This window comes from Mustela erminea, chromosome 7, assembly GCF_009829155.1.
Source record: "Mustela erminea isolate mMusErm1 chromosome 7, mMusErm1.Pri, whole genome shotgun sequence".
NCBI classification, from domain to species: domain Eukaryota; kingdom Metazoa; phylum Chordata; class Mammalia; order Carnivora; family Mustelidae; genus Mustela; species Mustela erminea.
In genome coordinates this window covers 65623914-65641556 of record NC_045620.1, presented here as the reverse complement: position 1 = coordinate 65641556, position 17643 = coordinate 65623914, and the positions used below count along the sequence as shown (strand labels likewise).

Here is a 17643-nt window from a genome sequence, read left to right as displayed (position 1 = left end):
CTCCGGTCCTCTGACAGAAGGGGACCCTGGCTGTGGCTCAGCCTCCAGGAGCCCACTTAGCTGCCCCAAGTCACCAGGCCAAGGACTTGGCTAGTCACCATCAGCAAAACTGGGGGACAGCAAGTGCCCGGGGATGGTTCTCCTTGTTCAAATGCTCTCTAGGGTTTCCTCCTTGAACAAGTCCAGCCCAAGGTGGGGTGGGGGGTGGTTCTTGGACCCCAAGCAGATTTTAATACCCAGCATCCTCTTGCTGGGACAGACCTGGGGCCAAGAGCTGTGCCTCTCTGTCCTTCCTTCTCTGGGCCCTCCCAGGCCTGGACCTTTCATCCAGGCTCCTGAGCCATGGTGGGGGACTTGCAACCCCTGCTGCCCATAGTTTCTTCCCACTGGTGGGTGCTGGGCTTTGGATTTTTCAGTCTTTCTGTGTGTGTTGTTATTGTTTTTCCCTTTGTATACTCAGTAGTAGATTTGGACCGAGTGAGGAGCAGCAAGTATGTCCATGTATGCATTCCTTCTCTGAAATAATCTAGAAGGTGGCACATACTAATTGGGCTGCTTAAAAAAATATCTTTGTTTTCAAGCAGTCAGTGGCAAAGCCACTACTGAGACATTCTTTTTTTAAAAAGAATTTATTTATCTAACAGAGAGACTGAGACAGAGAGATCATGAGCAGGGGGTAAGTGTAGAAGGAGAAGGAGATTCCCCGTTGAGCAAGGAGCCCAACACAGGGCTTGATCCCAGGACCCCGGGATCATGACCTGAGCTGAAGGCAGATGATTAACCCACTGAGCCACCCAGGCGTCCCCACTATTAAGACATTCTCAGGACCCCTGGGTGGTTCAGTGGGTTAAGCATCTGCCTTCAGCTCAGGTCATGATCTCAGGGTCCCGGATCGAGCCCTGCATTGGGCTCCCTGCTCAGCAGGGAGTCTGCTCCCCCCCCCACCCCGCCAGCTTGTGCTCTCTCTCTCATCACTCTAATACATAAACAAAGTCTTAAAAAAAAAAAAAATAGAAAAGACATGTTCAACTCCCTCCCATCCTGGGCTCATTTTCACAACTGGCTGCGAAAGAATTTTATCTTGAGTGTGACACAGACTTGGACCCAGTAAGCTACAGTTCTGCTCCCCAGCCCGTGACAGGAATCCCGGCTTGTCCTTACTTGCTTGCAATTTTTACTTCTAGTCTCCTTCCCTTACAAGAAGACTTTCCTAAGGGTGATCAAGCAATAGCAGAAGAGTTTTGTGTGCTGCTCATTCCAGCTGCTGGAGAAAGACAATGACCTATATATACCCTCCATTGATCTGCAGCAAGAGGAAATTTCTGAATGATCCCCCCCCACCCCCAGCTTGCCATGCTCCACTGGGTCTCAAACACAAAACATCAGATCCTAGCACTTGGGCTTTCAAACAAACCAATTTTTAAAAAATGAATGTGGCTTACCCCAACAAGTCTGACATTCCAGCTGATCAAAAGTACTTGTTTAGAAAAATAAGTTTTGGAATGAGGTGGAAACAAGGCCTTTGAAATGCAGCTTGGCCTAAATAGCAATGCATTTCAGACTTTTCCTCCCCACTGCACATTCTTTATGGTGGAGAGGCCCTGGAAGCCCTCCTGGGCTCCAGGCTTCCCCTCCCCCACGGCCCAGGCCTTTAGCCAGGGGCCCGGCATCTGGGAGAACTTTGAAACTGTTCCCCATCGCCTTCGGCAGCCAAGCACCAAAACGCTCCAGTTAACACCAGCGCAATCATCGCTAACGCGAAACAGCTGCCCGAGGCCCGAGGCCCGAGGCCCGGCGGGCTCCAGACCCCACCCCAAACCCCCACCCGCACGACTCAGCTGGGAGACGCAGGAGACCCGGCAGTGAGGCGCAAGCAGTGGTTGATAGGGCCCAGCTGTTGTAGATAAGAAAACAAACTATTGCTAAATCTTTTACCTACTTTGGAAAAAAGTGTCTGAACTGGGGGTGGTGGGGGGAGCATGGGAGAAGGGAAAAACATGAATTGATTTATGAACCTGATTTTGAAGTCTTGAAAGTGATGGTAGGAAAAAAAAGCAAAAACAAAAACCCCAAACCATACCAAGGTTTTGTTCATTTGTGCGAACCGGCAGACAAATTGGTGCTGTTTCTTTTTTTCTTCCTTCTTCTGGAGACCTGGGTTGCATTTACTTTCTGGCCACTTAACAGTCGACCGAAGCAGACACTAATCCTCCTGCATAAATACCGAGTGCGCTCACTCCCAGAGGAAGCTGTCCGCATAAACAAACATTACCCAGATAGCCCAGATGTAAGCTTGACCTGTTTCATCTTCCTCCCTTTTCCTTCCTCTCCAGACAAGGACACAGAACCAGGCTTCCCGAAGTCCAAGCCAAACTCTTCCTTTTCCAGCCCGAAAAAGGCTGGGCCTCTTTTGCTGTGGAGCGTTCTAGAGGCCTGCAGGCCTGGGGCTGGCGATACCCTCCTGCCTTCCCCACCCCTAGCCAGACCGTTCCCCGGCGTCCCACCAGGAAAAAAAAAATCGGAACTTCAGCTGCCACCGCAAGCACGTGACCCACTTGGTGACTCACAGGCGGGCCACACCCCTCCAGGGCTTCAGCCAGGGCCTGCCACCAGCCGGTCAGCCAACAGGGGGATGCATCTTATTACCAAGGGGAACAGCTAACTAATGCCCTTGACAGTCCAAATAATTACTTTCAGCTAAAGAACTTGCACTAAAATACATAGGGGCAGGCCCTTCTGAACCCTAACTTTGCCAGCTCCCAGATCTTAGCCCCACCGCCCCCCACCCCTCCGAGGGCTCGGCGTTGCCTGACCAAGTGACAAGGAGTGAAAACACTTGATGTTTAAAAAAAAAAAAAAAGTAAAGAGAAATTGATCTTACATATTTGTTTTTTCCCAAAAATTTTATTGGGGGAAAACTACAAAACATTTACAGTACAATGTTTACAGTCACAATTTGTAGTGAACTGATTCCCCAAAATATATTACAACTCAAGTTGACTTATCTTGTTACATTCAAAAACCTACTTCTGTCAAAGTAGTCCCGAGTACATACATACATAGTGCTCCAACTGTACCTACGTACAAACTAAAGCTACTGCTCATTCATCCGCTGTCCAGGAAAGCATTCCTGCCTTTCTACACACGCAAAAAAAAAAAAAAAAAAAAGCACAACTTTTGGAATTTTCTGTAATGAAAAAACAAGGCATATTCATGTACTACATACCATTCTTAGCACTAAGAGGTGGCCTTTTCACTTTAGATCTTATGTAAGCAAGTGGTAAATATTTTCTCCTTTTGTGCAGTTGAACCCATCCTACATTCAAATGCTCTCAAGCACTGATAGAAAAATACTTATTTGGTTGAGGAAGAATTAAGGCAAGTTCTGGCCCTTTCCAAAGGCACTGTGAGACTAACCCCCCCACCCTATTATTGCTACATGTCTTTAAACGCAGAATATGTCACAGTAGAATTGATGGGATAAACAAAAAAAACAAAATTTTTCTTCTTGCTAATTTAAAAAGCTGGAATGACAAAAAGCATGCCACATTTAAGCCTGCTTGCAAAGTATGTGGTCAACTTTTTTTTCTTTAAAAGTTGGATGGGCTACAACCATTATACATTCTAAGAAAACTCGTAAGATATTCCTCAAACTACTTCCACAGCATCAGGATAGATTTCTGTAAAGAAATCATGCAATCTTTCAAAATTTACGTAAACAAGGAAAGAAATTAATGAAATAAATATTACATACAATCTCTTAAATTAAGATTTTTTTACTCATTTACAATAAAATAACCAAGTGAAGTTACAAAAGGCATATATTACTGTGAAAAGAACATACACTCCACATTTTGCCGATTAATAATGGCAATCATAATTTAACATAATAAAAGAATATATATCTATTGCTTTTCATCATACTTGATAAATACAGTATGAACAAAAATTTCAATGTATACTTTTCACAAGATAATAAATAAGTTAAATAGTTTTTTCATATTGAGTTGTGGTGCAGTGGTGCGAAATCAACTCAAAACAGCTAAAAATTCAGCAGTTATTCCCCCAAACGATTAGGAACTAAGCTCTGCCCAAGGCTTCCAGAAAGAGCAGACAAAATGATTCTAAAATTAAACATCCACTAAGTGGTGGCAACAAAACCAGTAACCAGTAGGAAACTTTGGAATGCACGTTTGTTTTTTTTCCAGACATAAAGAACTTTGTGTCAAACAAAAACCTATGGAGCGGAGGACTACAGTCAAGGCATATTCCTGGTAGAATATTGGATTCCAGAAGCTTAGAGGTTTAGCAAGGTGGTGGCTGGCTGTTTGTTTACACTGGTCTGAAGACAAACGACAATTAAGAACTTCTCTCACGTAAGAGTTCCCACATCTGGACTGTAACTAATGCTTTTCAAGTGAAGATACGGAATGGTGGTTGGTAGCTGCTGGTGTTGGGTTGATTTTTTTTTTTCCCCCCTAAAGTCCCAAACTCCTAGGAGACCTAAAAAAGTTTTAAGTGTTTGGTTTTTTGTTCTGTTCGCATCACAACTGCCCTGTTGTGAGTATTTTGTTCATCAAATACAAAAGTTCGTTGGCTTTTTTTTTTGCTCAACAAGAATGAAACTTCATAATAATAATAAAAATAATAAAAACAAAAAACAAAAAGAGGAAACCGAAAGGGGAGGGGTGGGGCCCCTCCCGGCACACAAGTTCGAGTCCAAGTGCTCGGTGCGGCCCGCAGTCTCTGCTCATGGCCTGTTAGCCCCCAGAGCTCCCGCGCCCCTCCCTGCTCGTAACAGGGCTCCAGGTGGCAGGGGCGCCCTCCAACCCCAAGAACAGCCTTCCCCCTTCCTCCTCCTCGCTGGCGCCCTCTTGCCTCAATCGTCAGAGATAGACAGGCGGCTGAAGATGGGCAGGCGGCGGCCAGGGTCGAGGCTGGGGGACTCGGAGCCGCTGAGACTGCCCGAGCTCAATGAGCCGCTCAAGTAGCTGTCACGGTCCGACAGCGAGTCCGGGGTGCTAGGGGGCGCGTCGAAGACCGGCGAATCGGACAGGCGGCGCGGCAGCTGGAAATTGAAGGGTGGCGAGGGCGGCGCGGTGGCACTGGCAGGGAGGGGCGCGCTGGGCGGCGCCGGGGGCTGCGCGGGGGGCACCAGGCCCTGTTGCTGCTGCTGCTGCTGGCTGCGATAGTAGGCGGCGGCCACGGCGGCGAAGTTGTGGGTCTGGATGGCAAGCGGCGTGATGAGGCTGCTTAGCTCCGGGCCGAACGCAAAGGCGTTGTTGGCGCACGAGGCAGACGAGCAGGCAGCGCACGGGGCGCCGGGCGCCAGCAGGTCCTCGGCGCCCCCTGTGCCGTACAGCAGCGCCGCCGCGGCCGCAGCCGCCGCAGAGGCACAGCACGTCGGAGCGCCAGAGGGCGTGGAGGCTGCGGAGGCGGACGAGCAGGACGAAGCGGAAGAGGAGCAGGACGAGGCCGAGGAGCAAGAGGGTGGCGGCGGCGGCGTGCGCGACGTGGGGCTGTCGAGCAGCAGCGGCGACTCGAGGCCCCCCGGGGGCTGGTGGTGGCCCGACGGGAAGCCCGAGAAGCTGAGGCTGTGATGCAGCTTGGGCCGCGGCTCCCGGGGGAAGCCCAGGTGCAGCGCGTCCCGCGCGCTGAAGGCGCGCAGGTCCCCAGAGGCGCCCCCAGACGGCGCGGGCCTCCGCTCGTCTGCGTTATGGATGAAGTGGCAGCGTGGCCCGTAGGGGCAGAAGCCGATGGTGTGGAAGGTGCGGCACAGCTCGGTCTTGTACTTGGGGTGCCGGGTCAGGCTGCGTAGCTCGTGGAAGCCGTGCGCGAACTGGCACTTCTCGCCATACTTGCACGTGCCACTCTCCTCGAAGGGCCGGCACAGCTCAGTCTTGTAGCGCGTGGAGTTGATCTGGGAGCCGCCGCCCCCCTTCTGCTGCTGCTGCTGCTGCTGCTGCTGCTGCAGGTGCAAGAGATGCTGGCTGCGCTCGCCGTTCTCGCTGAACGAGCGGTCCCGAAATTTGTTCTCCTTGTTCAGCAGGGCTGTCCCTCCGCCCCCTGACGGCTCCTTGAGGGTGCCATAGGAGGTCGGGCCGCCCGCCGCCCCGCTGCCACAGCTGCTGCTGTTAGCCGCGCCCGGGAACTTAGGCGAGCAGCTGCCCGGGCTAGGCGCGGGGTGGGCGAGCGCGTGCAGGTTGCTGGCCGAGTGCCGTCGGAGAAAGCCCGGCGTGAAGCCCGAGCTAGGGGCGGCGGCCACGGGCGTCCCCACCGCCTTCTTGTCCAGCATGTTCAGATTGAGGTTGGCCAGGGATTTCTCCGTCTGCCAAAAGGAGGGGGGCGAGGACGGGATGAAATATGTAAAGGAAGAGTTGGGGCGAGCTGCAGAACTTCAGCCTTCTGATTCTTCTTCCTTTCTGCAGTTTTCGATCCGGCCCCCACCCTCCACCCGTACACGCGCGAAAAGAATCAAGTTCGCGTTGGGAGGAGCCGACTCCCACCCCAGGCCGCGCTCGGTTTCGACATGTGATCCTCAGCCCGTGGGCCGCCAGCTTGGGCGGCGCACAGCCGGTCCGGGAAGCCCCGGGCAGCGTGGCCGCGGTCGGCGCCGGAGAAACTAAACAGCGACAGCAACTCCCTCCTGCCCGCCCTCCCTCCCTGCTCCCCTTCTCCCCGCCCACAAGGCACGAGCACACACCACAGCACAGCGAACTCCAGGACTTTTCCCGACCCCAAAGTCAAGGTGGGGAAGGGTGCCCCAAAGGCGGAAGGCAGAGGCAAAGTCTGAAAACTCGAGGGGCTTCCTGCCTGCCCGCCTTCCTCCCTCCTTGCTCCCGCGCGTACCTTGCACAAGAAGTCGATATCGTAGAAGGCGGACAGAAGTGTGGTCGACATGTTTCTGGATCCTGAAATGGTCGGAGTTGCAGGCAGGGAGGTCCGGAGGAGCCCTCGGGGAGGCAAGGCCGGGCTAGAGCCACGACGAATAACGGGTGACCGGCGGCGGGGGAGGGACCGAAAGTTTGCCGGGGGACGAGACAAGAGGGAAAGGGAAGCAGTGCGGCCTGGCTTGAGGGTGCCCGGGAGTGCGGAGTGGGGGGAAAGACGACAGAGAAGCAAACAGTGCTCCTCCGCGTCCCGGGGGTGCCCGGCCCGCCCCCCCCCCCTTGCGCGGAGCCGGCGACAGCTCGCAGACTGCTGGAACTCGGCGGCCTGCGAGCGCGCGCCCTATATAGGGCCGGTGAGCGCGGCAGCGGCCGCGCGGGCGTGTCGGGGGAGGGGACAGAACGCTGACCCCGCCGGGGTCTCCAGGCAACGCCGCCCGCCGGCTCGCGGACGTCAAGCTCCTTCGTGGCCTCCCATTGGCCGCCGCCAATTTTTTTTCCTCCGGAGGAGGGGGCGGGAGGCCTCGGGGCGGGGCAGGCTGCCGGAGCGCCTGCGGCGGCGTGGAGACCTGGTCCTGGATGGGTGCTGCTGGGTGGCGGCGGGAAGATAAGGCTCCCCTTCTCTGGGGCTGCACTGTTGGAAATCCCCTGCACATTGAACGTGGCCAGGATTCTGCAGCCCTGGACGTGTCTCTCCCCGCCCGATCCTGCTAGGCGAAATTGCGGAGCTTTAATCTCTCACTCTCGGTTCTAGACTGGGCGCGGGAATTGCAAAATGCGAGAATATTGCAACCGTCCGCGCAGCCCGCTGGCTCGCAAAGAGTGCTCTCGCCGGCGGGTGGGTGGCGGGGGCTCAAGGCCTGCATCCGGTGGGTGGTGGCTCCGTCCCGACTGCACGTGGAGACGCGGTGGGGGTGGGGGCGGGAGTGGCCACGCGGGCGGCTGCCGCAGCAGTCTCACCCGGAGGAGCCTGGGCCCGTTTCTCCGCCCCCCTCTCCGCCCAGGCTGCAGTAAACAGGGATTCAGCGCCGGGGCCTGCCGAGCTGGGCTGAGTGTCTGAGGACAAGGCGCTGGCTTTGCTAATCACATCACAAGACCTTGAGCCAGGGCCAAAGGCGCGGAATGGCGCGGAGCGTCCCGGGCGGGGGAGCCGGCTGGGAGGACGGGAGGAAAGGCCGGGAGAGCTGCGCAACCATGGAGGCGACTTCCCGCCACCCCGTTCGTCCGCTCGTCGGCCCGGCCTTCCCGAGCCCTCCCGGGGGATGGGGTGCAGCTGCCGGCTGAGGCTGCCCGCCCACCGCAGCCTTGGCCCGGCGCGCCATCCAGGTCCCTTCCCTCCCAGTCCGTTAGGGGCGCCGCGCCCTGCCTTAGTTCGTTGTGCGCCGCAGGCTGTGGCTGAGGCAGGCCAGCGGCCAGCCAGGTCTGGGCACAGAGGACGCTCGGGGTGGGCTCGCCCCACTTTACCCCTCTCACCAGTCCCACACCCCAAAGTCTGCGCTAGGAAAGTCTTCGCTAACAGGCACCCTCTGGGTGCGGGGCAGACACCCCCCCCCCAGCGCCCAGTTAGGCTAAAGCGGCTGACACCCCGTTTCGGGGAGATCTGGGGGGCTGGTCCGGGACATTTATCACTCCGCATTTAAACACGCTGCCAAAAAGCTGGAGCGGACGTGATTTCGCACACCTGGCAGCCTCAGTAGCAATTGGGTGTAAGTTGGAAGGCTCAGTTCCCTCTAGGGAAGGAAGCAACCTACGCGCCTTTCCAAAATTGATCTTATTTCTTGTTTCCTCGTGGTCATTTCCACTCGTTAACCTGGAAGGAAAGGAGCCAGGCCTGTCACTCATGAAACTGACCCTTCAGAGCTCAGTTTGCACGCAGTTCCCCTTGCTGAAACTCCCACCACCCACCAGGAGAGCTTGAGCCCGCCCGAGTAGGGCTGCAAGGCCTCTAAGATCTAAAACACAGGGCTGGAGTTCAAGCCCTGCCCCTTCCAAGCCATGTGATCCTGGGCAAATCACATAATCTCTTTGGTACTTGTTTCCTTGTAAAACTAAGATAATTCCTGCTTTAATCACCTCTCCCCTTTGTCAAGGCGCACAGGAGTTATCTGTTAAGGTGTATAAAAGATGAGTAAGTATAACCCCTATTATTTATTAAAACAAGTTGACAAAGCATAAAAAGGGGTTGTGGCTGGATGGGAAGGGAAATCACCGAATCATGCCTGCAGACCTGAGGGGCACCAAATCTTGGACAGAAGAGGTGACTCCTTACCTCTGGGGGATGGCTGCACCCAGTGCTACACTGGTCCCCAGGCAGCTCTGGGCAACGGGTGGCTGACACTCACAGCCCAAGACCCCCAACTGTTCTGTTTTGTTCTTTGTTGAAATGACACCAAACACAGGAGTTCCAGGGTAGCTTCCCTCTACCCCCATAGCAGTACTCTAAGATTCCCCTGGGAATGCATCTGGCAAGTGTGAAACTGCCATTTCCTTAGCCACCACTATTGTAGGTCAGTAACAAGATTTCGGATTTGAAACCAGGAGAAATATCTATCTTTCCTGTCCTCCCAGGCTGGCCACAGCCAGCCAGTATAAAAATCTGGGGTAATTCCCAGTCGGCAGCTATGAGAGCACCTATTTTGCAGGCTGGGTAGAAGGATCTTGGAGATAACATGTAATAAATACACCATGCTTACGTGCTTTGGTATGGAGTACCTGCTAGTAGAAAGTATTTTTTCTTATTATATAACTGCTTTTATTTCATTTAAATAGAGAAAAAAGGAATGCTGGGCTTTTCCAGTGAGCTTGGCTTTGCCGGGGTCAGTTTCACAGTTACTGAACCATGGTCATCACTGCATCATGCCAACGATTCCCTGACTTCTCACCCAGTCAGGTCGCCTTTCTCAGAACAAAAAGAAATGTTAGACTGGCCACTTTCCCTCATGTGTGGGCTACACAGATGCCCAACCAGATAATTAATTCAGGATCACAACAAACACACGTTGAGCTGAATAGTGCAAAACCACCCAGAGAATTTCCTCTTCTCTTTAGGACAAAGTTTTGGACTCTAAGTTTAATTCATTCCCTGCCTTTTCCCTATGGGCCCTTTTTCTATACTTCCAGTATGGCTGTGTTTTTAGTGTTAGGTGGTTTACTTTTTTTTTTTTTTTTTTTAAATATTTATTTATTTATTTATTTGACAGAGATCACAATTAGGCAGAGAGCCAGGCAGAGAGAGAGAGAGAGAGAGAGAGAGAGAGGAGGAAGCAGGCTCCCCTCTTGAGCAGAGAGCCCGATGCGGGGCTCGAGCCCAGGACCCCAAGACCATGACCTAAGCTGAAGGCAGAGGCTTTAACCCACTGAGCCACCCAGGCGCCCCAAGGTGGTTTACTTTTAAAGAGAAACAAATTTGGATACGAGCCTTTCTGCAGGAAAAAATGACATCAAACCCTCTCACCTCTAAGCTGCCCCTTTAACGTATTTCCAAGTGACTGTTTATCTGAGAAGTATTTTAAAATATTTACAGACCCTAAAAGCTAGACCAACTTTACATACTACTACTAAAATGGCTTTTTCGGATAACCAGGATGAAAAACGAATATGGATGAGCCTATGACCAATCCAAACTATGAATTTCAAGACAGCCGTCTGTGGGCAACGCATATTCTGAGATAATCGGTAGAAAATGGCAAGCCATGGAAAGGCTGGACTAGTAGCAAAATGTATGCAAGAGCGACACCTGCTGGGTATCAGAGGAAGAGGGCTGCGCGGGTCTTCCGTAAGGCAGAAAACCCGTTAAGGTAGGTCTAGATTCAAACACTGAAGTGGATAAATGTGTTTTCTAACATCTTAAATGAGAATCTTATTATTGCCACTGAGAAAATGACAGTGAACAGTGTAGGAAGTGAATAAATCATTTATTCTGGCTTTACCTTCTCTGGGCTTCCTTCTGACAGCCAAGGGTCTGTGCTTTTAGTGGGTGGCAAAATCAGGTTTCCTGGCATTAGTTTAAACACTTTTGGTAGGTAGGAGCTCTTTTAATAATTCAAACGGCATGTGCAGGTCACTGCAGGACTCGCACATGTAAATAGCAAAAACAAAACTATTTCTTTGCAGTTGATCTAGAATTCTCCCCGTATCCAACATTTGGAACCTACTTCTGCCTTAGCTAAAATAGAATAAAATTTGGAATTCTGACCCATAAGCTGTTTGCCAACGAATCCGGCTCTTCTATCCAATGGAAAAAAGGAAAGAAAAATCACGAGTTACAAACCAGTTTTGTACAGTTAACAGAAAATGCCGGCTGGCTATGCCTGGACGTTAGAGGTCATGGAAGAAGACAAAAGTGAATTCAGGTCTGCAGGTGGCCTGCACCTGGGAACAGAGTCAATATTCAATGTGGTAGCCTCACGTCCTACAGTAGCTGCCATAAACTGGGCTGCCCTGAATGGGGGAACTGAAGAAAAATTCCTCTGTAGGAAGGGACAGAAGACTAGCTTCACCAAGGGAAGGAAATATTTGCATTGATGTTCAACGTGTTCCCTGCAGATGCAGTGGGGAAACCGTCCACCCTTAGCCCACCCCCAAGTCTTCTTTCTTCAACAAGCCGTTTCTGTTCTTGCAAGAGTGAACTGATTTGCTTCTGCAGGAGAGTCGAAAGCACCGAGAATGGGGCTGTCTTCCCTTCCCTTTCCTTCCACAAGAGCCAGCAGCCTCAGGCAAGCCAAAGTCCTTTCCTCCTGAATGCGCAGTCTCGTGAATTCCACTGTCTTCAAAAATTGAGCAGCTGGTGGCAGCTCTCTGAAGAGCTGGGAGAGGAGGTGGCCCTGCTCTGACGCTGTCCTACGAAGATGCTGGAGGCTTTCAGGGCTGAGGGGATGGCAGCTGGACTTGGAGAGGAGCCGGAAGAGGTGCTCAGAGAGGTATTTCACGAAGATTAGGGTCTCAGCCCAAAAGTTGACCTCTGCTTTTTCAAACAGGTAGTCTTCCACCTAAATCAAATGACAAAGCTCAGGGTCAACATTGCAGGGGATGTCGAAAAGCTCCCATCCAGACCAGAGTCCTGCTGGATATGGAGGAGGGGTGTCCCCTCCCCCTCTCTGGGGAGGGCCCACTCTCACCTGTCAGCACCCACATACACTTGCCACTGGCAGTCTGGAAGGTCACCTTCTATTTTTATTTGCTGTACTTCTCTACTGGGGAGGGATTTTCTTCCCCAGACTTAACATGACCTTTGATAAAGATGTGTCTGCGGTTCTGAGCCAAGATTTGTGGGGGCCTGCTGCTGAAAAGGGAACCTTAACATGGGTGTGGCCCCTGGACCCAAAGGTGCATCTAGAAACCAGAGGGTGGGGGCGGGGAGGAAGAGAAATCTCAGTGGCAGAGCAAAGAGCAAAAAAGAATTACCAAACGCGAGACCCTGCTCTCTGAGTACGAAACCAAACTGCTATAATGCCGGGAGTTTTCAAGGTTATTTTATCACAGACAATTTATCTTGTCTCCAAATTTCCCATAAACAGGCTGCTTTTTGAACTCTTGGCTTGCTGGGTATGTCAGAGAGGACCAGCTGAGTCAGACACTGGTGGATGGAAACAAATTTCAGTTGACGAGATGCTTCTGCTGCTAGTCTTGGTCCTCAGTTTTCCTGTCTTTTGACTGTAAGCAGCAAATACCCTGGTAGGATCCTGATTCTCTGGGAATGTTTCACCTTCCAACTTAACCATGGGGAGCCTGTAGCTCTTCCAGTGCAGACTAATAAGCATTCTCCATAATTAAACCATCAACTTCCAAGGGGCCTCTTCCTTTTTTTTTTCTATTGAGGTATCACTGATATACAATATTATACTAGTCTCAGGTGTACAACATTTGTATCCATTGTGAAATGATCACCACACTTAGTTACCATCTGTCGCCCTACGAAGTTAATATAACCGTATTGCATATAGTCCACATGCTATACATTTGTCCCCATGACTTATTCATCTTATAACTGGGAGTCTGTACTTCTTGATATCCCTTACCCATTTCACATGACCTTAACCACCCCCTCCCCTCCAGAAACCACTAAACTGTTCTCTGTGAGTCTGGATTAGGTTTAGTTTTGCTTGTTTGTTTTTTAGATTCCATATATTAAGTGAAATCAGGTGCTATTTGTCTTTCTCTGACTTATTTCTCTTAGTATTATACCGTTGAGTTCTATTTGTGTTGTCTCAAATGGTAACAGTCCATTCTTCTTCATGGCTGAGTAGTATTCCCATACATATATAACACACACATAATATACACACAATGCATGCATGTGTGTACACACACATATACACACACACACACACACACACACACACCTTTATGTATTCATCCATTGAAGGACATGTTAAATTGATTCCATGTCTTGGCTACTGGAAATAAAGCTGCTGTGAACACAGTGGTGCATGTATCTTTTCAAATTAGTGTTTCCTTTTTCTTTGGATAGAGCCCAGGCTATGAAATTGCTAGATCTCCTGTTCTATTTTTAATTTTATGAGGAACCTTCATACTGTTTTCTATAGTGGCTGCACAGATTTACATTCCCACCAACAAGACATGAGAGTTCTTCCTCTATATCCTCACCAACACTTACTTATTGTCTTTTTGATACTAGACATTCTGACTGGTGTTAGGTGATACTTCATTGTGGCTTTGGTTTGCATTTCCCTGATGATTAGTGATGTTGAGCGTCTTTCCAGGTGCCTGTTGTCCATCTGTATGTCTCCTTTGGGAAAATGTCTATTCAGATCCTCTGCCCATTTTTATTTTTATTTTTCTTAAAGATTTTATTTATTTATTTGACAGAGAGAGATCACAAGTAGGCAGAGAGGCAGGCAGAGAGAGAGAGAGAGAGGAGGAAGCAGGCTCCCTGCTGAGCAGAGAGCCCGATGTGGGACTCGATCCCAGGACCCTGAGATCATGACCTGAGGCGAAGGCAGCGGCTTAACCCACTGAGCCACCCAGGCGCCCCTCTGCCCATTTTAAAATCAGATTTCTCTGGTGTTATTGGGTTGTATGAGTTCTCTATATTTTTTGGATATTAACCCCTTATTGGACATATAAATCATACGCAAATATCTTCTCCCACTAGGTAGGTTGTTTTCTTTTTTTTTTTTTTCTTTTTTAAAATTATTTATTTGAGAGAGAGAGCAGAAGCAGAGAGAAAAGACAGAGGGAGAAGCAGCCTCCCCACTGAGCCAACAGCCCGATGTGGGACTCAATCCCAGGACCCTGGGATCATGACCCAAACCAAAGACAGAGGCCCACCAACTGAGCCACCCAGTCACCACCCTTCAGTAGGTTCTGTTTTCATTTTGTTGGTGGTTTCCTTCAGTGCACAGAGGCTTTTTAGTTTGATTTAGTCCCAGTTGTTTATTTTTGCTTTGTTTCCCTTACCTTTGGAGTCAGATGCACAAAAACATCACCAGGACTGATGTCAAGGAGCTTACCATCTATGTTTTCTTCTAGAAGTTTTATAGTTTCAGGTCTTACATTCAAGGCTTTAATCCATTTCGAGTTAATATTTGTAAATGGCGTAAGAAAGTGGTCCAGGTTTATTCTTTTGCATGTAACTTTCCAGTTTTCCCAATACCATTTATAGAAGAGACTATCCATTCCTCATTGTATTTTCTTGCTTCCTTTGTCAAAAATTAATTGACCATATATATATGTGGGTTTACTTCTGGGCTCTCTATTCGGTTCCACTGATCTCTATGTCTGTTTTTGTGTCAATGACATACTGTTTAGATTACTATAGCTTTGTAGTATAGTTTGAAGTCAAGACACATTATACCTCTGACTTTGTTGTTCTTTCTCAAGACCGTTTTGGCTGTTTGGGGTATTTTCTTTTTCTTTCTTTTTTTTTTAAGATTTTATTTATTTGACAGACAGAGATCACATGTAGGCAGAGGGGCAGGCAAAGAGAGAGGAAGGGAAGCAGGCTCCCCTCTGAGCAGAGAGCCCGATGCGGGGCTCGATCCCAGGACCCAGGGATCACGACCTGAGTGAAGGCAGAGGCTTTAACCCACTGAGCCTCCCAGGCACCCCTGTTTGGGGTCTTTGGTGATTCCATATAAATTTTAGAATAAATGTTCTAGTTCTGTGAAAAATACCATTGGAATTTTAATAGGATTTGCATTGAATCTATAGACTGCTTTGGGCAGATGGATATTTTAACAATATCAATTCTTCCAATCCAAGATCAGGGAATATCTTTCCATTTATTTGTGTCTTCTTTAATTTCTTTCATCAGTATCTCACAGTTTAATAAGGTCTTTTGCCTCCTTAGTTAAGTATATTCCTAGGGTTTTAATTTTTTATTTTTTATGCAACTATAGTTAGGACTATTTTCTTGATTTCATTTTCTAACAGTTTGTTATTTATGTATAGAAATGCACCAGATTTTTGTACATTGATTTTGTATCCTGCAACTTTATTGCTGAATTCATTTATTAGTTCTAAAAGGCTTTTTTGTAGAGTCTTTAGGGTTTTCTAAATATAGTGTCATGTCATCCGCAAATAGTGACAATTTTACTTCTTCCTTTCCAATTTATATGCCTTTTATTTCTTTTTCTTGCATAATTACTGTGGCTAGCATTTTCAAGACTCTGTTGCATAAAAGTGGTGAGAGTAGGGATCTTTGTCTTGTTCCTGATCTTAGAGGAAAAGCTTCCAGCTTTTATCCACTGAGTATTTTCAGCTTTTATCCACTGGGGTTGTCATATATGGCTTTCATTATGTTAAGATATGTACCTTCTACACTCACTTCATTACGGGTTTTGTTTTTACCATAAATGGATGTTGAATTTTGTCAAATGCTTTTCTGCATCTATTGTGATGATCATGATTGTCTTTCATTTTGTTAATACTGTGTATCACATTGACTGATTTGTAGATGTTGAACCATCCTTGCATTCCTGGAATAAATCCCACTGAATTATGGTATATGATACTTTTAATGTGTTGTTGAACTCAATTTGCTAATAGCTTGTTGAGGATTTTGCATCTATGTTCACCAGGGATATTGGCCTATAATTTTCTTTCATTCTTTCTTTTCTTTTTTTTTCTTTTTTTTTTTTTTTGTGGTGTCCTTACCTGGTTTTGGTATCAGGGTAGTGCTAGCTTTATAAATCAATTTGGAAGCATTCCCTCCTCTTCAATTTTTTGGAAGAGTTTGGAAGGGTAGGTATTAAATCCTTGAATGTTTTGTAGAATTTACCAGCGAAGACTTCTGGTCTTGGATTTTTATTGTGTGTGGCTTGCCCCCCTTTTATTTTTTATTTATTGGGAGTTTTTTTTTTTTTTAAAGATTTTATTTATTTATTTGACAGACCGAGATCACAAGTCGGCTGAGAGGCAGGCAGAGAGAAAGACGGGGAAGCAGGCTCCCTGCTGAGCAGAGAGCCCGATGTGGGGCTTGATCCCAGGACCTTGGGATCATGACCTGAGCCGAAGGCAGAGGCTTTAACCCGCTGAGCCACCCCGGTGCCCCTACTGGGAGGTTTTTAATTGACTCCCAGTAACTGGTCTATTCAGATTTTCTATTTCTTTATGAATCGGTCTTGGAAGATTGTAAGTTTTTAGGAATTTATCCATTCTTTTTTGGTCATCCAGTTTGTTGGCATATAATTGCTCACAGTAGTCTCTCTTTCTTTTTTTTAATCCTTCACAAATTTATTTCTCTCTAAATTCATTACAAATAAGAAATAGCTTAGAAATACCTTCCAGTATTTCAGAAAAAATGGATTTGAATAATAGTACTCTAATAACATTCACCAACCATTCATTCATTCATTTATTAAGCATCCACCATGAGCAAAGCACTGTGTTAGGTATTGGTCAACACAGTGATAAATGAGTAGCCCCTGTCCTCTTAAGGCTCAGTTTAACAGAGGAGAAAATGTAAAGAAATTCCCCTAAAGCCTCAGTTTTATCAACCAGTTTTTAGAATCATAATATTTTTTTTTCAAAGGTGTTTCTCCATAACCTTTACACACAAAAAACACACTAATTGCTAATCAACTGCATTCACTGACCAAGTAGGTAGGTCTACGGGAGAGCGGTTCTCATACCTTAAGTTGTAACCTTTAAAGAGGTCATGAAATCAATATAGATTACAACCAGTTAAAAATAAGACAAAGGTTCAGAAACATCAGCACCATGTGTTAGAAAGTATTATTTAGTGAAATGTTTGTTTCAGAAGTACAGAGTGAGAGGGAAGTGCTTCCCTGTCTTCCTATATACACCTCCTATCCTCCTTCCACCTGCCCCGAGACACAACCTTAGCACAGACATCCAATTCACAGTAGTCTCTTCTGATCTTTGTATTTCTGTGGTATCAGTTGTAACCTCTCCTCTTCATTTCACATTTTATTTACTTGAGCCCTCTTTTTCTTAGTCAGTCTAGCTAAAGTGTTGTCTATTTTATGTTTCAAAGAACAAGATTTTTAACTTCATTGATGTTTTCTATTATCTTTTTAGTCTCTATTTCATTTATTTCCACTCTGATCTTTATTCTTTCTTTCCTCCTCCTAATTTTGGATTTTGTTTGTTCTTCTTTTTCTGATTCCTTGAGGTAGAAAGTTAGGTTGTTGAGATTCTTCTTGTTTCTTGATAATAGGCAATTATCACTTGAACTTCCCTCTTAGAACTACTTTTTCTGCATCCCATTGATTTTGGTATGTTCTGTTTCTGTTTTCATTTGTTTCTGGGTGTTTAAATTTCTCCTTTGATT

The 17643-nt window shown here is 48.0% G+C and overlaps 2 protein-coding genes across 7 annotated transcripts in view; both read right to left on the bottom strand.

Moving 5' to 3' along the window:
- Positions 1-2888: 2888 nt before the first annotated feature.
- ZFP36L2 (ZFP36 ring finger protein like 2) lies at positions 2889-7221 on the bottom strand. The gene is made up of 2 exons (XM_032351908.1): positions 6850-7221; positions 2889-6328 (listed from the first exon to the last, which is right to left on the bottom strand). Exons 1-2 carry the CDS (start codon positions 6898-6900, stop codon positions 4880-4882), a joined length of 1500 nt encoding a protein of 499 aa, XP_032207799.1. The 5' UTR covers positions 6901-7221; the 3' UTR covers positions 2889-4879.
- A 3563-nt stretch (positions 7222-10784) lies between these two features.
- The window catches only part of THADA (THADA armadillo repeat containing), a 329048-nt gene continuing 322189 nt past the window's right edge, over positions 10785-17643 (bottom strand). For all 6 annotated transcript variants that reach the window (XM_032351902.1, XM_032351903.1, XM_032351901.1 and 3 more), the window contains one exon: positions 10785-11875. In XM_032351902.1, the coding sequence (XP_032207793.1) occupies positions 11483-11875 (393 nt within the window). In that variant the 3' untranslated portion in view covers positions 10785-11482. The remainder of the gene's footprint in view (positions 11876-17643) is intronic.

Bases quoted from the DNA above. Each gene is read 5' to 3' on its own strand.
- ZFP36L2 (XM_032351908.1), bottom strand. From the start codon at position 6,900: ATGTCGACCACACTTCTGTCCGCCTTCTACGATATCGACTTCTTGTGC. The intron at 6,329-6,849 runs GTACGCGCGGGA...TCCTTTTGGCAG, and splicing joins ATATCGACTTCTTGTGCAAG to ACGGAGAAATCCCTGGCCAA.